The following is a 24,663-nucleotide window of genomic DNA, read 5'->3' as shown; positions in this document are numbered from 1 at the left end:
CAGAGGCTTCAGCTGCAAAGCTGAATGGATTACCTTTTCTAAATGCTCTGCAACCAGGTCAGTTAAAGTTCTACAACACAATGCCATATAAATCTACAACATGCACTTAAAAATGTTATTTGATAGTTTGCTGTATTAACTTTAAAGATGTCATGTCTCAGTACAGAAAAGAAAAAAGCTTTATTTTCATTAATTTAATGCAATTTTATCAGTTCTGCATTGAGCATGCAGACCTATCACATCAGAGCAACCAGACTTTGTTGTCTGATGGCTTTAGGTTACCCTTAGGTTGTATTAGATGAAGCAGCAGAAACATCTCTAATGAAAAGATTGAAATGATATGACTTTGGAGACAAATTAGTTCCACAGGTACAAAGTGGAATAATACTAAGCTCATGTAAACAGGTAGAATTTGCCTTCTAAACCCGGACTTGCATCCTTAAGGTACTAGAAACAAACACTGAAGTTCAACACATACTTTGTGATCAAAGCGTAAGAAGTACAGAACCCTGGTGCTGTAATATGAATACAATAACCACCTATTCTGAATGCTTTCCGTGAATCCAACCACTAAGTGATTAAACAAAAAATGCCGCTGTATTTTCATTCCAAACTGTTGACCAAAATCAGAAGGGGCCTATTTTTGACACAGTGGCTGCTTTTGCAAGAAGAACAGGAACCTGGAGAGAAATAATAGGGAAACATCAGGAGGGAGCTTGCAAGATTTCCCAGATTTTCAATTTTGATATCTAATCTTTGATCTGAAAGTTAAATCTCTGCAACCCCAAATGTAGTCCAAACTTAATCTGCACACAGGCTCCTCAGCATATTTCTGATTGTAAGAAATACATTTCCAGTAATGGGAAAAAGACATATTAATAGTCTCATCTACTTATTTTTAAGACATAAAAAGGGTCCAAAAGAAAAGGCCACTGTTCAAACAACTTGCCAAATCTTAAGTCATTTTGCAAAATGCGCCTATTAATCAGCTTTCAGAAAAAGTTCTCTGTGTACAGCCAAAGATCTGTTTTGTTGATGACCATTTCTGATTTTAGAAAAGCAAGCAGTTTAAAAGTTGCTGAAGTGTGCTGGCTTCTAACTGACACCTTGTTTGTTGTGATGCCTGAGTGCAGTGAACTGTTCAGAATCTGAGTATGCTAAAAGCAATCCAGCAGCTCACATCTGTTGCTTTTTATCATATGGGCTATCTAGTATCAGGAAAACAACCTAATAAACAACAAAAAGAACAAAACAGGCCTCCCTCGCTAACATGAAGTGCTATATTATCTAGGGCATTTTTCCCCCAGCCATCTGTTTTGAACTGGATAAATGCACAGAACTCAAATTTTGTGTTCACGGGAGAACTCTTTCAGAGACTGTACAAGAAATCTTAAATTCTACCTTATTCTTAACAGCCAGAAACAGAAACTGTGATGCCTTCACTCTCTTTGTAAAAGGAGAAGTTATAGCCTTCATAGAGATAAACAAGCACTTCAGATCATTTCTGGGATGATGATGGCATTCTAAGGAAGTACAGTGAATTGTTTTTTGTTCCTCCTACAGCATTCTTGCCCGTGGAGCAGTAAGTATCCACATTTTAATGTGGCATTAGAAGCATAATGCGTGTAAGTCTTAAGAGAGAGAGGGATTCCTAACATTTTTTGTGAATATCAGAAAATACTAAAAGACACTATCTAATGGCTACAAAATGCATTTCTGAAACATTTTTTTTTCTTTTTTTCCTATGCTGCTACAAGATAGAACTTTATGTATATTATTAGCTTATGACATCGTGCTTACTATCCCTTTTACAGGATGATGTTCTAATGTTATCTTCATGTTAAATTGGTTTCTTCTTTGAAATAACAAATTACTATAAGCTGTACAATTAAGGAAAAAAGAGTTCAATGTATCACCCTTTTCAGCACAGAATATGGCTTTTTCTTCATCTCTTCACATGCTACAGACCAGCATTGTACTGTAGTTACCATTAAAAGACATTTGAACAGTGCTTCTCAAAATTAGCCCAATGTCTGGCATTTCCATCCTCCTAACTGCATAAGTTGGAAAGCCAATATTTCTAAATGTATTTCTATGGGACAATACATGCCATTTTGCACAGTTGTACCAAAACCGTATAGTTTGAGGCCCATTATAGCTGAGTCAGAAAAGCAGGATCCCGGTGACTTCAGTGGTACTCAGTGTGGGCTTTGTGTGGGTACAAGAATTCTGTATAAATAGCATTTACATGAGTAGGACCCAATTCTGTGCTGTTTCTTTCCTACAAGATACATTCTTTCATGCAGTCCTGCTTATTGTACAGTAGGCAAAACTAAAAACTGAATCTAAACTGGTTCTAACTAGCTGATATTTAACTAAGAAGAAAATAAAATCCAAAACCCTTCTGCTTTTGAAAATCAGAAAGCAGAACACCAGTTATTCAATTCTTTCTCTAACAAAGATAGTGGAAGGGCTATGAAGGAAGAAGCTATCAGATAATTAATAAGGACAGAACCAGAAGAGGAGAGAGTGGGAGATGGGAGGAAAGACAGAAAAGAACAGACAACTGGAGGAGGCAGAGGAGGAAGATGTTACAGAAAACTGGGCAATGAAATAAGGGGTTTTGCAAAGGACTGAAGGAATAGAATGGCTGTGGAAGAGAGTGGGAAGAGTCAGAAATGATTCTTTGGTTAAAAAAAAAAAAAAAAAAGACTTGAAGAAAATAAGGACACTATAAGCATCAGATCGAGAAATGTGTGTTTTTTGCCTGGAAAGTACACAGTTGTTTGGGCACTACTGCGCGTAAACTTAATAATTAGTATATCTGATTTAACTGAAGTACCATCCTGCTGTAAACAGGTGATTGGAATTTGTATCGTAAGGGTTTAAAACAACAACACCACCACCACTGACAAAGAACAACTGAATTTCCTTGGCTCCTGTCAGCCATTCTTTATGGGTATGTTGCATATCTTGCACTCAATCTCCATCTTTTCTCTGCTTTCCTCCAAATTTAATGTAGCAAGAGCCAGCACATCTGTATCCCCCTCTATGGAGATCCAGGAACAAAGCCTCAACAAGTTTTGCAGTGTGAGATCAAATATATTTGTATATAAAGCCTATTAAATGTATTTCTAAATTCATTTAATCATAGCAGATGTTTTTACAACGAATGTCTTCATGGGCCAGTTTTCTGTTGTAGTTAGCCTTTTTCTTCTTCTTCTTCTTCTTTTTTTTTTTCCCTCTCTCGTAGAACTACAGCCTGACCCTAAAATTGGTTCAGTGCATAAATATAGAAGAGATGTGAGTAAAAGGAGGAAGTACTATGGCTACTTGTTACTTTAGAAGGAGGCAGGGGCAAGCATAAAATGTCCCCAAAACCACTCACTGTTGTGTCGCTCCTCCTGATGGTCATGTTCATTTCCTGCATTTCCACTTAAAATACTCAGAAAGGGGTATACCTGGGGAAGAGGTCATAACTTCGAAGATGCTATTTCTACGTAGACTAGGCTCAGAAGACTGACTTCAGTCAGTTCCTCCTGAGGCCCAGCAGGTGTAAGTTAAACATTCTGTGGACAGGCAAGATTTGGATAAGAAAGATTTGTACACTCCTGCTTTGGTTTTAAAGCCCTTTTCTCTTTGCATGCTTTGTTCCTGCTGTCAAGATAAAACAGCGTTTTGATTTAAGGAAATCGTTCCAGAGCTTTCATGCAGCACAAGGAGCTATTTGGCAGTGCTCAACTCAGTTTTGCCTGCAGGGCACTGGGCACTGCAAATTGAGATCATCTTGGGTTTCTCAACAGCGAAGGGAAACAGGCATGAACTCAGGAAAGGGAACAGGACAGCTACTAGCCCTGAAGAAGTGACATGTACTTGTAAGGTTGCTTCTAAAACTAGAAATGCTGAAACAATTCTGCTAAAGTCACTGGATTGTCATGTCATGAGACTGGTACAACACCAAAGACAGGAAATGTTTCTAAATGTGCTCTCAAGAGCAGTTCCTGGCTGCCAGACAGCAGGCTGCACTCAACACCGTGCTCACCTCAGCCAAATGCTCCACTGAACCTGGAGACCACAGGCCTTGCAGGTGCTCCTTTTTCATGTCTGGTTATATTTATGCTCAAGCTAGAAAAATTTTAAGCTTCCAGCTACAAAACACTGTCACAGTGTTAATCCATATGATACAAAGCAGTTTTAGTTCCTACTCTGGATATAGTTAAAGGCAAATTTGAGTTTGTAATGTGCTGTTTATGAGAGAGTTTTCTTTGAACTGCAGCTCCTCTCCTTAATTTAAGATATGATGAGGGAAGGATTAATGCTGTTACATGTGGGGATATTTTTGGACTGGGATATTGCAGAGAGAAAGGCATTCACTGAAAGGTAAAGAATTCAATGAGGAAAGGTTTTAACTGCAGTTCTGTGTCCTGATGCTCCCATATTAATGTACCAGAAGAGCTGTAAAAATGAAGAAGCTGACACTGGGCACAGTCTCCTCAAGTATCAAAAACGGCCTGTTGTTCCTCACAGCTATTGACAGACGCAACACATTTCTCCAAAGTTCTGTTCAATCCTCATCATGCTGTACATCCTGTCGTTAGCTGATCTCTTCCATGAGCCTGGGCCTTCTCATTCAGTCTCCATCTCTCCCTCTCATGTGTTTGTTTCTGTCCAGTCTTACTCCCAAGTATATTTGCGAAAGCCAAAGTGATAAGGCTGAAAGATAGGCTGCTTATTCACCATGTGAGCTTAAACACCTGCTTAACTGCATTTAATCAGAGACTGACATGGCTTGCCAAATCCAAATCAATTGACAAGAAACGTAAACAAGAAAAATTAATGCAAAAATTAACAAACAAAATTGGCAAATTTCTACAGAATGATTGTGACTGTCAGACTGGCAAGTATTAGAGGCCAAAACCAACTGATGAATGTATGCAACTGTGATTAACTGTAATGAATCTCACAGAGCTATCACTCACACAAGGAATGATTTGGTGTTTTAACAAAAGCTCAGAACCAACCTATGCCTCAGATGTTCCAATATTACATAATTAGGAAGCAGTAAGCTTGTCAAGGGATTTGAAATATGAGGAAAATAGGACTAAGTATTAACAGGGATCAAGTAAAATATTTCCTTCACAAAAGAGTGTGTTTTTCTCCTTATTTTTGAATGTGTAAATGTAATCTTTATAATAGGTTTGTCTAACCCAGAGGTGGAAAGTTTGAAATGCTCTCATTTTATTCAAATTTTATGCAAATTTTAACACAACTTCATATAGACATCTACTTTTTCCTCTATTTACACGTTTTGAATTCCAGCTTCAACAGACACATACACACAGATGTTTATTTCCTGATACATCTTTCCAAATTCTCCTAAGAAATATCTGAAAGTGCTTCAAGTCAGGGACATTTCTGAGACTGTACTTAAGCAAATGTGCACTGTGTATTTATTTGCAGGTCTCAGAGAATCCTTTGCTAAACCCCGTCCTCCACCTGAAGGTAAGTGAATGGCAGTTATCTGGTTTATAGATTTGCCAAATTCTACTGGCTGTCTGCTGAGCCCGTAATCTTCTTGAACTACAGCTTAAGAGAAGGGCTGAGATCACCAGAGTTCCTACACAACTTCAAAGCTCCCTAAAGCGGAACTGTGACTCTCAGACTGAACAAATGTCGCCAGGCTGTGTGCACAGCTTTGAAGCTCCTTGAACCAAAGCCATTTGTTTCAGAGACTTTACAAATCCAGTTAGGCATATCTAGAGCACATGAAAATTCAAAAACGTATCAGCTATTTTTTGGAATACTTCAACTTCAATGATCAAGAAGTCTGTGTTGCTGTGTTTTTGTTTTTTACAACCATCTTACTCTACCAAAACCAATTCCATCTGGTTGCTATCATTAAAATTTGTAAACAGAAACAAGCTTCTAGACCATATTTAACAAGAAGAGGCCCTGTGAGATTATATGTAGCAGCTTCACTGCAAGGACAAAATCCCTTCGTAGGAAAAGTTCCTTGCCTAATTAACATTCAAACAGTCATTAAAAAATTTCACCAGTAGCTGGAGAAGGCACACATGATTTTAATTTTCAGAAGCTTATATGTAGTTACTAATCAATTTTAATCTGGAAGTGAGGTACTGTCTTAAACATAATGTGTCTGACAGCATAAAGACAGCTGGAATATTTCTCTTTAACACACAGACCTGGGTGGACTTGTCAGCAGGAGAAAGTGGGTTTTCTCTTATGTAAGTAATTAGGTCACCAATTAATGTCCCTAACACACAACCCGCGTCCTGCAACAGAGTTAAGGATCATACTCAACCTCCTGGTCAGATGCCACAGATGGAATATCAGAGCTTTCTCTCGTGTCAAATGGTGACATTATTCTGTCCTTTACTGAACAAATGTTAGTTTATGTTAATCACATATTTATTTATCTTTTACATATTCATAAATAATTAAGTTCTCAGAACTTCCAGAAATAGATCAGCTTCACTTGAGGAAGGCTGAGAATTATAATGAAGCTTCTCAATGATTGTCAGCTGCAGCCAGAATGAATTACAAAGAAAGAGGGTAAAAATGCTCTGATTTTATCTACATCTATCATACCCTGGCTATTTTCTCAGACTGGGAGTTGGGAGTGTATCAGGAATAGAGCTCCTAATTTCCTTCTGCCATTTCTGTTCTCTGTTGTTCCATTCACTCATTCCTTACCATGTCTTTCCTTTGCTTCTAGTATTTCTCTCCCTCCACACATTTCCTTTAAGGGATTTTTGTTCTTTTTTTTTTTTTTTTTTATTCTTGTCTTGGTAGCTTTCTCATTATCAATGCTTTGTTTCCTTCAGGTTTCATCTGTTCCTTTGCCCTTTCTCTTCCCACTTTTATTTTGACTACACAGCCAAATGTTCCTTACAGATTTCTGAAGCTACCACGGCATATTCTGTTCTTAGGAAACATATTTTTGAATGAAGCCTTTAACCTAAAGCAGGAGACAAAATTGATTGGTTTTCATCTTATGTAATAACAAAAGACCACCAACAATGGCCTGAAAATAGGAAAAGTATTTGTTAAGATAGAGCAGTCAGAACTAAGCTAACCTCTCTGGCTGCCCCAGAGGCACAATATAAGGAACATTGTTTGAGGAAGAAACAGAGCTATAGCCTAAAATCAGTTTCTTCTGCCTTCGTGTTTTCAAGACAAGGTTTTTGCCAAATGCAGTTTTGTCTTTGGAAAACACTAATACATCTCACACTGGCTTAAATTGCTGCTGGGTAGAACTAATATGCTAGTGTTATACAAAGTCCCACTGTTCTTGCAAAACCTTTAGAGTAATTAAAAATTATCTTTTTGTGCAATAACTGTATCACTTTTACAAGTGATCTATGAAGTTGACTTGCATCTCTTGAAAGAAAACTAGCAGAATTCTTTTCAAGGAGGACTTTTTCATTCCTCTCCTATGTAAGGCTATTGATTACTCACAAAAACCACACAGGCTTATTCCCATCTACCCAAAAGTGGTACTGCACACAGCCACGCCTGAACATTCACTCCCTTCTGACACCTTTACTGAGGGAGCTAATATCATGAACACAGGTAGTGGCTTCTGACATTCTGATCTGGAGCTCACAGCCACCAGGCTGGCCACAAAGCTTGACAATTGTGGTACTTCTGTGTGGAAACTAGGAGAGAAAATACAGTGCCCTGGGAGGAGAGGGGCAACATAAGCCTTTGTTCTGACAGCTGTAACTAAATGCACAACAGCCATTTACATTATAGCCTGTGTATCTCCTGCATCTCGTCACTATGATATTAGTGTTAGGTATTGCAAGAAGTTCCCTGACCTCCTTGTGAAACTGGCAGGTTGCTTTCATTGCCCAGTTAAGCACACAGGTACATGTTAAACTTCATTAGAACAGAGGCCCCCTTCCATTTCTTGCTAACACAACTGGTGCTTGGAAACACTTCTACTGATCATAACATCTATATTTCAGCCTGCAACTGATACATACCATAAAAATAATTTTGTGTGTAATCTGTATTTCTGTTCGGTATATAAGCTCTCACGAATGATGTTTCTACACCTTTTGGGCCAGTGCATAAGTGTTGAGTGGTCAATGCATAATACTGATATATCGTATGGATTCTCATTTGTAGAATGACTACTGCCTGAAAACAGTAAAACCTGCCTGGCCACAAGAAGTTCATGACAGAACATGCTGGTTGTGGTTTTGGAGGTTAAAAGATGAAAACTGACCAGAGAAAGGGGCTGTTCAGCAGGAAACTGAGGCACAGTCAGCAACTGAAAAGTAAAAACCTATAATTGTTCTTGTAAGAATAGAAGCACAGCACACGTAAGCCTCAAGTACTCAGTATTTTGCTACCAGGAGCACTTCAGCAGCTTGTTTCACAAAGCCAAGAGATGAATGGTGTTGAAACTGCACCATTCCATGTATGTGACTTCAAAAACTACATAAGCACAAGCAAAAAAAGTGACAATTTTGGGAAGAACTGATATTAATGAGAGGAAGCCACAGTCCTCTAGGAGGAAATGACTGCCACGAGAGGAATACACACTTGGGGCTGAAGTGGCAACAGAGAGATTTCTACACAGCAAAGATAATGCAGATCTATATATACACAAATATTTTTAGTGGCAGAAATCTTATGACTGGAATTAAAATATACTTACTTGGTTTTCCATTTTATATCACCAGTATACAGATCAGCTAATACTAAGCCTGCCTTTTCGAACACAGAATAAAGCATACATTTAACTGCAAGGCATTACTGCATTCTTGCTACAAACGCCTGTTTGTTGACCATGATTTATGGGATGTAGTGCAAGCCATAGGAAGAACAAATTAAATACTGCAAATATTCATCCTGACTTTAATTCTAGGGATTTGCAGCTGTAATGCGACGCAGTACCCAAAAGAATGCTATAAGCAGAATGGGGGAAGTTATTGCATTGATTGTATGAGCTTGAACATAGATCTTCAGCAGCAGAAGGCACAGTTAGCTGCTAGCCAAGGTGAAACTGATTTCAGTCTTTGGAGCAACAAGAGCTGCTGCAGAGGCTGTAGTTTGCTTGGATTCTTAAAAGCAAAGGAGTCAGGTTCCAGAATGCACAGGAGTGGGGAAACAAAGGTTTCCCCTGTATTTTCACAAGCAACCTCTGGTCAGTTATGGGCAGGCGATGACAGATTCTAGAGAAAAATTCAGTCTCCCTGAGAACATTTGAACGACTCTTACTTATAGAGCAGGCTGGAGCAGATCCTCAAGCTGTTTTCAAACTTGTCTGCAGCTGAGATGTAGTCTCATCTGAAACAGAGCACTGCACTGATTCTGTATCAGCTTTTCTGAGGAGGTTTTAGCGAACTCTGTGAAGGTTTTTTGGGAGCCAAAATAGTTGGTCACATCTGTATTCTGACCAGAACACTCAGATTAGCAGCCAGAATTTGTGAACAGAGACAGGAAATATATTCTTACTAAATCCTTGTGTCTCGATGCAAAAAAAAAGAGGCCTTTGCTACACTGTTAGAGTTGTTCCTTATTCTGAGCAAGCCTGACAGCTCTCCTTCACACCTGACCACAGCAGCTTCCATCTGCCAAGGTTCTCCAGAAGTTCTCCATCTCTTTAAAGGAAGCAAACAAGTATCTATCCCATTCCATGGCCACGAAAACTGAGGCACTGCAAGCGCTTCTTCCCATGGAAACTTCTAGTTGAAAGGGAAAGATGTGCGTGATCTGCAAAAAGAAACTAAACAGTGCAGCACCTGAGGCTGCAGGAAGTGCTGATGTCAAAGCCCTGAGCCAAAGTCAGGCACAGCCAGCACCCTGCCCTGCCTGCAAAGCACACACGGCTCCTAGCCCCGGGCATCCACGACCCAGAGCGCAGTGAAACGCGGACCGGCAGGGCCATCCCTGCCTCAGCGTCCACACTGCAGCCAGCTGTGCGGGGAAACTGACGGTGGCTGCTGGGCGCCGTACTGTGTAAAGAGGAGGAGGGGAGGGGAAGCGAGGAGAAACCCAACGAGCGCTCTGTAAAGGCAATGGAACGCTGCGCTCCCTGGGTTCACGCGGGGTTCGCTGGAAGCTCCATCCAAGTGGCGATCGGTGCGAAACTACTTAATTTACAACATTAAGAAACGGGGGGGGAAAAAAACCAACCTACAAACACAAAAAGGCAGAAGTAACATGGCTGCATTCAGAGGCACAAGTAACGCTCTGCCTCACAGCCGGAGCAACACGAAGATCCTCACGTCTTTCTCCAACAGCGGACAAGGACCGCGGCGCAACCTTCCCAGCGCGCTACCCCGACGGCCTCCGTCACGCCAGCAGCGGTCGGCGAGGTCCCGGGGCCGCCTTACGTAACTCCGTGCCCCGAGCCGCCCTCTCCCCTCGCCCTCCGCGTGCGGATCGGGGCGGCCCGGCCTGCGCGGATCGGGGCGCAGCGCAAACTTTGCGCCGCGGGGGCCGCGCGTTCCGAGCCCCGCAGCCGGCGGGGAAGTTGCACCGAGCTCGGGCGGCGGCCTCTGGGGGCAGAGGGGCGGCAGCGAGGGCTGCGCAGCGGGGACTCACCCATGGTGGCGCCGCGGCCTCCTCCTCCTTCCCCTCCTCCCGGAGCCGCCGCCTCTCGGGGAGGCTCGGGAGAGCCGTGCGCGGAACGGAGCGGGGAGAGCGCGGCAGCGGCGCGGTGGCTGCGTGCGGCGCGGCTATGAGTCAGGGTAGCACATCCGGGCAAGGCCGCCTGGGAGACACCCCGCCCGCCCGGCGGCACCCTGCCGTGCCGCTGCCGCCGCCGGGGAGGGGCGGGCGGGCACGGAGGAGGCGGTGCGGGACCGGCCCGGCCGCGGGAGGGGCGGAGAAGGAGGGAACCGAGGGCGGTGCCGGCGGGGGTTGCGGCGGTCCCGCGCCGCCTTTGTTAGCGGGGCTTAGGGGTGGTGGCTTGGAGGATGGGGGGCTGTCGGCGAGCTCCTCGGGCTCTGTCTGGCGGCCCTTTGTCCGAAGGGAGGGCTGAGTCAGGGGGCGAGCGGTGTGAGATGGACCCTGTGAGCACAGATCGGCGGAAGAAGGGAGGGAGCTGCCGGGCAAAGAGCGGTTGCCTTAAGCCGTACGTTTTGTTGTAGCGATGCTGGAAACCGTGCGGCCGAAAGCGAAAGGCTTCTGCCCCGGTAGTTGTGTGCGGAGGACATTTTTAACAAGAAAATGAATCTCTGCATTCCCCCTTCCTCTGTGCCCTGGGATGTTCACTCTTTGTAACGCAGCAAGCAATCGGGAACGCTTACTTTTACAGTCTTAGCTTTCATTGGGAGCCTTTGTGTTAACAATGCGTTAACGCCCTGAGCGTCTTCGCTTTCTTCAAATCTTTCCTTATTCACAGTTTAACTCGAGTAAATGCCACGGTGCGGTTAGGCAGAGTAGGACGAAAGAGTCATAGAGTCTTGTTGCTCCATAGACATGGGCAGCGGACACAGCAAGGATGAGCGAGGGGATAAAAGGAGCTGCAGCTGAGTCAGCCTCGGTTTGCACGAGTGGCAGTCGGCAGCTTCCGGGGGGTCCTCGCTGGAAAAGGGCTCGGGAGCTGTTCTGCATAAGGGGCAGTGGGGCATGACAAGCAAAGAATCATTTGCTGTCCCTTCTGTGCAGCACAAGAGGGATGCTCTGAGGTTTGTCCATTTATACTGCTGTAGCCGTGCGATTCACCACGTCTTTCATTCTGACATCAGCAGGATTTTGCAGTTGACTTCTGTGGTGTTAGCCACTGTCCCTTGCTGTAGAACTTGATCCTGAAGATATGTAGCTTATGGTCAGCTGATGTTGAAAATGACTGTGTTTTTACTATGGTTATACAACTGAAAGGCTTCATTGCATTGAGACTGCAGAAAATTCATTCAAAACAACACGTTTGTGCTTTGCCTGCAGAGTTTGCCTAATTCAATCCCTAATAAAATACTGCCGTTTTTGGATGAATCTAAGTGGTGAGAAGTTGCTGCTTTATTCTGCCTTCAACTATTTTAAAATCAAACCTGAACTTTGTCTCTTACATATTTGCCTCCTTATTTCCTTCTGTTGGCAAATCCTGTTCCTTTGGTTTTATAACTGTCCCACAAATGTATCCTTCTCTTTTCTGGGGAAAAAGGCAGAGATATTCTGTTGTCACTGGTCCATCTCTAGGGGATCATGGAGGATATTTTCCCACATGCTATTCCATCTTATCACTCATTTGGGTACCTGGAGTAGAACAGAGCATTCTCCAAAATGTGTGGGTTTCAGGAAACCTTTGCAAGGCCTGGAAAGGCAACAGTGTTACCTACTCTGAGAGAGGATTTTTGTAACAGTGACTTCCAAAGGGTTCTGCATTTGGGAAACTGCCAGTAAGAGACCTGGTACCATGGAATTTTGATTATTGCTGGTTTTAGTAGATCCAAAAGAACTGCCCAAAACTTGAGAGACCTTTTGACTGCTTGGACTGAATATTAATTGTAGGAGAGAAAGAAAGCTCTGAAGGAGTTGAGGACTTGATTTTTTCTTTTTTTTTTTTCTTTTTGGGTTCTCAGTTAGATACAAGTTTACAACAGAACAATGGTACTGTTGTGAAAAATAAGTAAGTAAAACCCAAGACAAAACAGCCTTTCTTTTTGTATGACCTGTATGTATGGTTATATGCAGTACATTGCAATAGGGTGAGGAGACTTTAGGAGAGAAATTTCCATCTCCAAGAGTGTACACAGGAAACCTTTATGCCATCAGGCTTTTTAGGTACTATAGCTGTAAATGACAATATGCTAAATCAGTGCAGTGTATTTTTTTTAATAAGCAGCTGTGTAGTACAATGCACTGATGCCTGTGAGAATATCTCATTAAAAACAATGAAATGGTGATATCCTTGATGTATTCATCCAGGAAAAAAAATAATTAAAAAAACAAGTTTTTGAGGAAAAGCTGGGAACCAGAAGCAATGTGACATTTGCAGAAGAAATGAGGAAGAAAGCTACACAAGCACATTCTGTAGATTTCAGCTGATGAGATCGCTGCTTATTTCTGCAGTTGTAACACAGCTGTGAAAATTGTGATGTAGACTGCAGAAATTACAAAGCAGTTAACTAGTGTTGTCTCTGTGCTCCCAAGTACTGACTATAACTGATGTTCTGCAAGAAAATTGGGTCAAAGTGACTTTCCAGTGCTTACTACTTCATGAATTCTCGGTTTCACATCTTGCATCAGATTCACATTCTCAGCACATCTCCTCACCCCTGACAGAGCATCTCCTTGAAAACCTTCTCACACGCATTATCTAATTTAATTTGGAGCAAAGGTGCATGTAAGGAATATTTTCTAATTGCCTCTGTACTAATGTTAGAAACCTGCATGATTGACAAGAAGATGATGGGATGCTCAAATACATGGGGAAATATGATATGGTTGATATTTCCATAACTGAGTAGAATTTGGATCATCTGACAGGAATAGGCTATCATGAATTGTTCCATGGGAAAAGGAGGACAAAGAGAGGAGTGTGGGCAGTGCTTTACCCCTTGCTTCCTACAAGGGGTACAAGCAACACTGAGTCCTGGCACTGTGAGAAATTTAAGTTCTTGTAGAAATAGAGGTGGAGATATCGCAGTACTGTCTGTGAACTCACTCTTGGAAATCGGGACAAGCCATTTCTTGAGATCTTCCTGTAATATGTGAATAGGGAGATGATGACAAAGTATGGTCAGGGAAAGAGTGTTCACAAGGGTGACTCAATACTTGCTAGCTATTTGCTGTCCCTGAGAGCAAGTTGTCTCATATTTTCCATGGGGTAAGAACAGTTGTTAATACAGAAGCTAATATGTGACCTTGTCCTGTGATAACTCTTTCATGTTCCCATATCCGGTCTGTAAGTATTTATGATAAAGTCTTACTGGCAAGTGCTGGAAGCTGAAATTAGAAAACACCAACCTTGACATAAGGTACGGTTTCATAGCTGTAAGTGCAATTTAAATCAGAATGACCTGGAAAAGTGAAAGCTGAGAACATCACGTTTATCTGTTTGTTCGTTTTCACACACAGCAATTATTCAAAAAGTAAAGCTTTACTTCAGCTGAAGGAAAATACTGCATGTGTTGTATGAGAGAGTGCATACACTGCTGGCCTAGCTCAAATATTGCAGAAACCCTTTCTGGCCTGAAAATCTGTGTCTTTCTGAATGAATAATGCCTCCCTCTTTCTTTCCAATTGCTGGGGAAAGTAATAAGGCTCACTGATAGTTGGTATATTTATAACACATGAAGAAAGTAGCAGTAAGATAGTTTTACTTTACAGAGCTGCAGGAGGTTTCCTACACAAGGAGTGTTTTCCTCCTTCCCATCAAACATAGCTTGCCACTTGAATTATTTTGTTAGCTTGCTGTTTTAATTTTTCTCTTTTGTGGCTTTTCTGCAGCCAGGAGATAGGAAAGCAACTAAATGATAAACTTATTCCAAGAAAATTTTTAAGTCTAAAATCAAATCAGTTGACCTAGTCACAGAATCTGGGCTTGGGAAAGTCCTTACTCCCAGAATAGGTTGGTAGGGGCCTTGGATATATTCGTCTTTCACTTCACTAGCTGGATTCTCTCTGTAAATCACACCTAACCAATGTCCAGCCATGTAGCTGTCTTGGGTATGTGCAATGGGTTTACATGATGAGGTTTAGGTAGCAGAGGGCTCCGGGGATGGCCTCTGTGAGCAGTTTCCCTACAGCCCAGGAGAGGCCCATAGTGGAGCAGGCTGTCCTCCATTCCTCATTCCTCTGAGTGTCTCAGTAAGATGAAGAAGAAGAGGATGGGGGGAAGGAGGTTTTAGTTTACTTTTAGTACTCACTATCCAAGTCTGTTAGCAACAGATAATAGATTACATTAATCTCTCCTAATCTGAGTCTGTCTTACCTGTGGTGGTAATCGGTGAGCAGTGTCCCTGTCTCTATCTCAAACCATCTGCTTTCTTCATCATATTTTCTCCCCCTGTTCTGAGCTGGGGGAGTGGCTGAGCCACGTGGTATTTAGCTGCCTGTTGGTGTGGTAGTATGGCAACTTGGTGGTGGTTTCCATTCCTCAGTGATGGAATGCAGCTGTATTTGACCAAATCTCTTTAGCAGTCAGGAGAGTAAAGTCAGGCTGATCCATGAAGCATCTAGGTTAAGAATAGCAGCCTGTGTTACACTGATGACCCTGTCACTCCTTCTGACGTTATCCTGAGAGGGCTGGTGGAAGAAAGAAGAAAAGGATGAACTAGCTTTGGTCAAGAGATTCCTTCCAATGCCTTCAATTCTGTGATCTGTGTGTGATCCTGTGATCCTTATATCCCTTCAAGTAGGGAGGCAGGTGCTCCACTCTCTTCAGACAACTTAAATGCCATAAAATGAGAGGCTAAAATACGAACAGGTTTTGTCCATGGAGATCTCTATCTCTTCTGTAAGCATATTCCTCGTGACTATCATCAGCTGATTTTAGTTATTTTCCTGGTCAGGTCATAGGAATATGAAATGAACTGGGGAAAAAATACCCCAAAACAAACAAACAAACAAAACATTTTTTAGATTGATATACCTATCCCTGAATAAGTACCAACATACATTTGTGTTCTAGGATAAAGGCCAGAGTTAAGTGCACAAAGCAATAGCACTGCTATTTGTTTTTAGTTGTTAATTAGTTAATTAATCTTCAGTTTGTCTTTTGTTACTCGTAACATTTCCTAACCTAGCCCAATGAAGGGTGCAGATCCGTGGCAGAATTTGTTACAGTGTTTTCTATTTGACTACTATGAAGCATTCAATAGTTACATGTTATAATTTGTTACTTTGTAAATAGCATTACTGTTTTAGTGGGACAAGTATTTTCTATTTGCTTCTGCGCTTTTATCTCTCTACTTTGTTGCAAATAAAACTAGGCCGCATAAGCAATTTCTAATTTGTAACAACAGATTCTGTCTGCATAAGCAGAGGTCCTTTGAATCCCACCTAAGCAATATTTGTTGGGAATGAAGGAACTCAGTAAAGCCAGTGCTGAGTTGTTAGAAAGATGCACAGAACAAGAGACTACAGTATAAGTAAAAGGACTTTTTAGGGGATTCTAACTAAAAATATCTGCTCTAAGTCCTACCTTTCATACTTTGTGCTGTGATTTGTGATTGTCTTTGCATGAGGACAGCATTTAATCAATGGATAGGTAAGAATTGATCTGTTGCTTATTGCATGTGTTTAAGTAAAATAAAATCACAATATATATATATATATATTATACATTATATATATATAAAAGAAAAAAAGACCGACTTTCCTGTAGCTCACTGTTTTGTTCTGTTTTGTTTTTTTCTTTTCACATTGCCAGATTCAATACTGCTATGCTTCAGTATTAGTAAGCTCTCAGAAATCAAACAGTATATTTGGGATGCATACAGAACAGCCCTTTTCCTTTTCCTGATTATTTTTTCTTCCTCCCCACCCCCAATCTTTCACTATTCTCCTAATATTGCAACCCAATGGATTTATGCGTACTTTTAAACTCAGTCTGTTTTGACTCCATTTACTTCATTGCTACTGAGAGATGATTTTGCCATACTCAGGTAGCTGAACTCATTCTGACTGAAGTTAACACCTAAGTAATGCATTAGCCAGATGAATCTGGATAATACAGAAAGTAATTAGAGGAACATCCAGTTCCAAAACTGTGTCTTGCCACGTTATTGCCCTGAATGTGCTGGTCTGACATTAAGCTGGAGAAGGAAGCTGCCTGGAATGTGTCCCTTTAAAGCCAATCAAACTTTTCAAGTAGGTGAAACGTGTTCTGTGATTTATTTAATTTTCATTCCTCAGTAAAGGAACTCAGGTTATATCCAAAGGTAGCAGAAATTTATTCATGTGTAGACATGCATAACCCTGTGAGTTTTTCAATTCCTTAATTGTAAAACTGGCTATAGGTTTCACCGAATTTCAGAAATGGAAGTTTCACTAAATTAAAGCAAATCTATATCTTTACTTAGTTGTGACTGCATATATAGAGAGACATATACATATTAAATGTATTTAAACATGTATGTCTATATGCATATATATTTCTGTAATATAACAGATTTACAAATCAAGAATGAACTGAAAAAAGAGTTGCCTTTCTGTATTTGCAATCAATAACCATGATTATCAAGGACAAAATCCTTTGAATTTAATTTTCATGATTACAGAATTTGGCATTTCCCCAAATATATTGCAGTTCTCTAATTCCTGCTGAATGCACCATTTTGCTGCAACTGTGTACCTATAAATGAGTGTCTGTGTATGTGCACATATACATATAAAATATATATATATTGATGGTTATCTCCTTAAGCTCTTGCAACCTGCATTTCTCTGGCTGCATTTCACAGCAGCAGTTGTTAGCTTCATTCCATTGTCTTGGCTGTCAGAAGTAGTGCCTATATTGCAACCAGGCAGCTGCAAGTATGTCTCAGTGATAGGAAGCCTTCTTTTGATCTGTCACTTTTCCCATGCAAGTCCTCAAAACTCATACTGTGTTTGATATACTGCAAGAACCTTAGACTGCAACAACAGCTGTGATTTTGGCAGCCAAAAGCATGCAGTTGGGCAGGTCTGAAATACCTGAGAAGAAAACTGAATTTTCAGATTGATATTGAGTTGTGATCTGATCTCTCTTGCAATTTCTTTCCCTTGTATTTCTTTCTACCATAACACTCAGGAGGTCAGAGTGGAAAAGCAGCTTACGCTGTGAAGGTGATTAATGGCAGATGTGTAGCTGCAAAGTCTGTGTGTATCTGTGTGTACATGCACATGCATATTTGCTAACCTAAATCGAGGTGTTTGATCCATAAGATTTCTTGTAATTTGCATTCATAGAAGGACAGATGTCTCAAAGTGTTTATGTGGGTTTCTGCTTCCTAAACAACATTTCTGTTTCCAACAGAAGGGACATTAATCTTCCTACTGTAGGAGGATAGATCAAAAGTTGTGAAGTGGGTCAGACTTACCTTTCTTCCACAAGTCTTCTTTTAGAAAGACTACAATTTCAATACAGTGGGCAGAACTACACAAGGCATCAGAATTTGTGGTGATCATGGAAGAGAAGGGGAGTTGCTTAGTCTGGGATCACTAAGAAAATAACTTGATATGTCTGTGAGGATAGTACAGACTGACTAGAACTTGCCATATTTTAATGCTGCGTATGTGTGTTAGCATACTTTGTCCTCATACCGCTGTTAAAATAGTATGTTATGTGCCATGATTAACTGTAAGTCCTTGCAAGTATATGCCATGTCTGAAAACCTCCTCCACAGTACTGCAAATGGGCTGGTAATTGCGATGATGGAAATTATGGTATAACCTGATCTTCAGGAAGTGGAAGTCATTCTATGAAGTGATTTCCCTCGAGGGAAAGTCAGGAAGGCAGGAGTCGGGGGTTGCAGTTCTGACTTAGTGAAATCTGAATAGTTTTTGGCATGGCAAAGAGGGCTGCAGCTGCATAGAACTGGCAGTCTGTAGGAGACAATCTAGTCCATCGACACAGGGCACAGAAATGTCTCTTGTTCAGTATTTGCCTGCATTCAGAGACATCCCTTTAGATACCCATGTCATTCTTAGTATTCTTAGTTACACAGACCTTGGAAAGTGAAACAAAACTGACTGTCTTCAGCTCACCTTGAGCTGAGGCCTTTGTAACTCTCAGCTTAGAAGTCCTGGCCTCCGCACTGCAAGGTCTGCCACAGCTGCACATATTGTGTTTGCTGATGGCAAAAATCATGAAGATGTTTAATAAGAGGATTGTAAAGAGTGTCCTTTGTACTGCTGAATTTTGATGCTGTATGTTTGTTTGGTTGGTTTTTTGAGTTTAGGCAGAACTTCATCTTTTTTCTTTGTGAATGAAGCCAGAAATTTCCCAAGTTTTAAATCTGCAAGTGTAATTTAAAATTGGTTGAGAAAGTTCTCTGGCATTTTCAGCAGTCCCCACATAGGTTTTATCTTCACAAACCAAATTAATAAACGAACAGACAAACCCTAAGGGGAAATTAGCAGGAGAAAAAAATAACTGAAAAAATCATGAACCAGGATGGTTTAAAATAGCCATTTTCTTTCCTGTTTGCTTTGCACTGCAAGGATCTTTACTGAGTTTTCTAAGCTCCTGTGGATGTTATTCTGAATGGATGTCCCAATGAGAGTGCTGCTTAGCGAATGCACATTTCCCTCCCTTATTGGGTTTGCATTAGTGATAATGAGTTTCTCGTGGAGCTCTTAGAGTTCTTGCCAGAGAGATAAGGCTATCTTTGCTTTGCTCTTGCTATTCACTATAGTTGCTGCAGCTTGGTGGTGTGCCAAGAATAGTTTGGGGATTAGCTGGAGCTGGGCCTATGGGTACACCTGTGTACTCATGCTAATTTTATGAAAATAGCAAACTTGGAAGTATAAATCTCTTAAAGTATTAAGAGATATGTGTGAGTCCGTATGCCTTAAACCTGCAAATTGTGCAGAAATGTAGGACTGAAAAATCTGGCAACTCCTCCAATGCAAAAGGCTTGCATAAAATCGACACCATTAGAGAGCTATGCCTACATCATTATGCAGAGACAATTTCTTTTATTTCTTTTTTCTTTCTTTTTTTTTTTTTTCTTTTTTTCTTTTTTTTTCCTGTACTGTTCCCTGTGTGCTGTGTTTTTCTTGGTTCACCTTCTCTGGAGTGATTCTGTAGGGCTATGTATTTTGCAGGGAAACCTCTTCTTTTGTGCCTATCTAACCGCAGGCAACCTCTGCTTGTCCCACTGGAATATATGCACAACAGAGAGAAGTGCCTTAATCACAGCAGCTGTGCCTTCTGACAACATCAATGCACACCAAAGTCTAAGCTGAGCCTCATTCACGCCGTATGGGCTTATGCACAGATGCCTGTGGGATCTGATGCTATCAAAATTCAGCATTACAAAAGGATAATCTACATAAAATATCTGGAAGTGAGAGCAAGTGCTGGCTAGTGAGTGGGCTGTTCAGAAGGAGAAAGTTAATGATCAGTGCTTGACAGCATATTACTCTGACAGATTTTAAACCTTGAAAATTTAAGGTCCTGGGTAACTTTACAGGTGGGAAGAAACAGGCTGAAGCAACTTCAGCTTGGAAAAGAGAAAGCTGTGTGGAGACGTCATTGTGGCTTTCCAGTATTTAACAAGACTTTTTAAACATGAGGAAAATCAACTTTCTACATAGGTAGTGACAGGACAAAGGGTAATGGTTTTAAACTAAAGGAGGGGAAATGTAGATTTGATGTTAGGGGGAAGTTCTTTACCAAGAGTGTGGTGAGGTGCTGGAACAGACTGCCCAGAGAGGTTGTGGATGCCCCATACCTGCAGGTGATCAAGACAAGGTTGGATGGGGCCCTGGGCAGTCTGATCTAGTACTTGATCTAGAGGCTGGCAGCCCTGCCTGTGGTAGGGGGATTGAAACTTAATGATCACTGAGATCCCTTCCAACCCAAGCCATTCTGTGATTCTGTGAAACAGAAATAACTGGAGTCTTCAGCAACTGCAGTTTATACCTCATGAGTTTCAGTACAGTACTTGATCCAGTTTCTCATCCTATTTTTCTTTACTAACTTAGAAGCATTATTAAGACAGGTCATATGTATATACTTGTATATATACTTGTATGTGTATATATATATATAGCATATATATATACTTGTAAGAAAGAGGGTCTAAAATAAGGTGAAATTACACTGTTTTTCCTTAGAGATGTTGGCGTTAAGTTACTTATTCTCAGACTGAAAAATTCTCCTGTACCTGAAGTTCCTTAATTTAATGGAAATGTTGTGATATTCAGGGTGGAGAGGGTATAATCATTTCAAAGTGAACAAACAAACATTTCTACATTTCCAGTGTAACATTTAACAGGAATTGAATAAACACATACATACACAAAATGTATATGTAAAACGTAATGTATAACCTTCAAAATTTGGGGAGATAGTATTGCCTTTCCAATAGCACAGATATCTTTCTAGGGTCTGGGCTTCTGCTATCAAAATGATGATGAGTCAAGCCCTGCTAATTACGTATACAAAACTTGGAGCTCTAGGAATTCTGCTGTTGTGGACATTTTTTGCAAAGCTTTTTATTTCCCAGGCAAAAACTCATTTGCATTGTGGTATTGTTATGTGTTTGCCTTTGATCTCTTACTTTGGATTTCCAAGAGTGAATGCTATTTTTTATTCTGTGTGAATTTGCATTGCCCCAGGATATGAGAGCTTTGATTGAACTCACTTAATTGGCTAGTGATGTGAAAAATGGTCTTTTTCTATATTGAAAATGAGCTCAAGTAACCCCTTCATCGAGTCTTTGTAACCCACAGTAACTTTCCATGCATTTCTACTGACTCAGAATTACTTTGTGTGGAAGGAGAATGAACAGTTCTAATCTCTTCCAGGTTTACAGATACTGAATTTTGATTTTACTGTATTTTTTATAGTAATGTCCCAAAAACCCAGAAGATAATTAGCCATGCTCTTCATTCTTGTAATGTCAGCAAAATGATACAATTCCAGTTAAAGCAAAGGAGGTAATTCCAATAGGTATGTTGTGCCTCAGAACAGAGTTGATCCACTCTTTGTTTGCTTTCATGGTGTTTTGTATTATAAACTTGGTGAGATTAACTCTCATTTGCACAGAAGGTATGCTTTTATGGGGAAGAATTTGAATAAGAACAAAATAAAAATTTTAATCCTATACTGCAGCTGGATTTGAAAATGCATCCTGAGGTTCATTAAAGCTGTGTAGTTGGTCTTCAGGGGAAAAAAATACACCCACAAAAGCCAAAAAAACCTCAAACACCATGTTGGCATTTATGATACTTTACAACTGCATAGTGATTATTTTTTGAATGTTAGAAGAGGGAACCAATAGTGTAGATATTATAATTTCAGTATAAAATGCCCAATACATTTAAAAATTAAACTTCAGCTCATCAAGTCTGTCATCACCTCCGTTTCCAGCCATCATTTTTTGTCCTGTCTCACCTCACAGTCTCCCCGTAACATTTTCCTCTGCTCACAGTTGCCACACCCTCAAGGTCTATAATGAGCAATGTTTTAAACTCATTATTTGAAGACTGATATTTGTAATTCCTAAGTGACAAGGCCCTTGTAATGAGGCATGTGGATACATGCATTATGGAACAACCACTGCCTTGTTATGTGATTGCTATGCTTTTGAACTTCAGTGTGTTTTTTTTTTTTAACTGAAAAACATAATTAATCTTACTTTCTAGTCTGTAGTTCAGTTGTTGAACTATGGTAGCTTCATGGTAGCTATGGTAAGCTGCTTAGTAAGAAGCTTAGAAAGATGAAGCTAGCACTTTTTACCACACAGTTTTAAAGTTCTGTAAAGTATGTTGGTTATAGGGAAAAAATTGTCCCGAGCAAGGCTGAGGAAAACAAATTAGTCTTAATTGCAGGGATCGTTAGAAACGTTGTATGTGTTCACTGCGTACTGCTTTTGCTCTAGTGTAGAGTTAGCCTATTAGGATGGCAGGGACGGCCAGCATTAATCATTCTCAATTTTGCCATCTGTAACTCATCAGAGTGGTTTTTATTGTGTGTGTATGGTCAATCTTACTGCTGTTTGTGGCCTTGGGAATGTAATTCCCTGCAAAGAGTGGCTGTTGATATTTTCCATGCTAAGGCACACATCAAAGATATTATTTTAGGGTGGTTAGCATAGTTCTGCAAACTCTTGAGCAGACATTCTGTATAATAGAATTAACTTGACAAGCTGGGGCGTTCCACTGTGAAATTCCAGATTGAAACTGAGACCGTCATTTAAATCACATCACAGACAGTAATAGATAATAATCACACACACACACACACACACACACTAAAGACCAGACAGACTGCATTCCAGGCATTCTATGCTGTCTGCTTTCATTATGGAGTGACCATTCACCGTGGGTGGAAGTATCCAGACTGGAAAAGATGTACACATTGTATCTATTTGATTTCCTTCTGAGAAGGAAAGTCCAGACCTATAGGTTCTGGTTACCAAATCATTATCTTTCTTGTTTCATTTCTCTGAGCTTAGCAAATAAGAAATCGTTCCAGAAATACGTAATTTACAAAAGAAAAATCCCATGTTTATTCCCTGGAATATTAAAAGTAAGTGATTGCAGAAGCTGTCTAGGAGGCATGTCTGCAGGCAGTCTCAAGGATGACCTCCATTCAAACATTTACAGCTCGAGACCTCTCTTACATATTCAGCAAAATTTTTGCATGCAATTCCTACTAAAACTTTCCTTTCCTTGATTTCCAAAACTGGTTTGCAGATTTCCATACTTATACAGGTGTCTTTTTCAGTTAATATCACATGTAACTGTTTTTCTTTATGTTGTTGTTGTTTTTTTTAGCAGTCGAGTGTATCTGTTTAAGTGTTCTCACTTTTTCTGTTTAGTGCTGGAGATCTATCAAGTGTATAATTAAAATCAGAACATACAATAATTTTGTCTTTGCTTTATGTAAGTGCTGTCTTATCTCCTCATGTACAACATAAATTATCATTAATAAAATTGAGAGTCAGACATTAATGAGACATGTAGTATGACTGCAAGTTCACAGAGGCCAGCAAAGCGCTGATTTCTTTTTTCATCCTTGATTAAATGGGAATTGGGATAAAAAAGCTATCACAATACCAGCTCTGTGCAAGCTCCCCACATGGACAGGTTGCATTCTCACCCTGGCATGTTCCAGAATAGATTTCCTCTGTGTATGAGCCCTTGGATCACTTGACAGGAACGATGTTTCATAAATGCGTGTATGCATATCTTAATTAAGGGTACACATTGTTGGAGCTGACAGGAATGTCAGGCTCTTTAGATTCCCAGAAATACTCTAAGCCTGACAGTTATGATGCTGGCATTGGCTAACTGCATTCAGATAACTGTTATAAAAGATGAGTCATTTCTCCTCCTATACAGATTGGTAACATTCCCATAATCAGCATCCACATTTTCCCTTCCTCTGAGAGATTTTAAAAAAATACTTTAATTATATTTATTTATTTTTTAAGCTTTACAGTTCAGAGACAGAGTTGCATATATGACACCACCTAACAAACACTTCAAAATGCAAGGGATGTCGTACTGCTGAGACGTACATGGAATTTTATCTCATTTAAGAAAGCTCATGAAGAGCTTAAGTGTTAACAAGGGAATATATTGAAGTATAAAGGTATCTCATGGTAGAATAAGCTTTTTGGACACAAGCACAAAAGCTTTAACAGTGTGATCAAGTCTTGGATTTAAAATAATGCACTTTCTAGCAGAGGAAAAAAAGGGTTATTCTGGAGCTGCAGTTAAGTTATATATTACCTACACCTTCACAGAAAAGTTCCCTAACATAGTGTGGTGCCTTTGATAGTTATCTTCTCCAGTAAATAAAGGTATCATTTTAAAAATATAATAATGACATTACGATAAAAGTCCTAGTGTGGAATTTAATAAGAAAGATACATTTCAACTGCATATAACTACTAGAAGGAATTGCCTATCTGCAGATATCAGCATGTCTGTAAAAGGCATGTTTAATTTTATCAGTAGCATCTTAGTATAAGCAATTAGCATGCAAACCTACTGTTCTTTCTGGATTTTTGATTCAAG

At 40.3% G+C, this 24,663-nt stretch overlaps 1 protein-coding gene across 4 annotated transcripts in view; it reads right to left on the bottom strand.

The window, feature by feature from the left end:
• RAP1GDS1 (Rap1 GTPase-GDP dissociation stimulator 1) overlaps positions 1-10,844 on the bottom strand; it is an 81,094-nt gene extending 70,250 nt beyond the window's left edge. For 2 of the 4 annotated variants that reach the window (XM_032444550.1, XM_032444552.1), the window contains exon 1: positions 10,171-10,222. In XM_032444550.1, the coding sequence (XP_032300441.1) occupies positions 10,171-10,207 (37 nt within the window). In that variant the 5' untranslated portion in view covers positions 10,208-10,222. Of the gene's footprint in view, positions 1-10,170; positions 10,223-10,581 lie in introns of those variants that run through there. The other 2 variants (XM_015862105.2, XM_015862106.2) reach the window with 2 other exon arrangements.
• Between the last annotated feature and the right edge of the window lie 13,819 nt (positions 10,845-24,663).

The sequence above is a fragment of the Coturnix japonica genome, chromosome 4 (genome assembly GCF_001577835.2).
Source record: "Coturnix japonica isolate 7356 chromosome 4, Coturnix japonica 2.1, whole genome shotgun sequence".
In the NCBI taxonomy this organism is placed as follows: Eukaryota; Metazoa; Chordata; class Aves; order Galliformes; family Phasianidae; genus Coturnix; species Coturnix japonica.
This window is presented reverse-complemented; position numbering and strand designations above follow the sequence as displayed.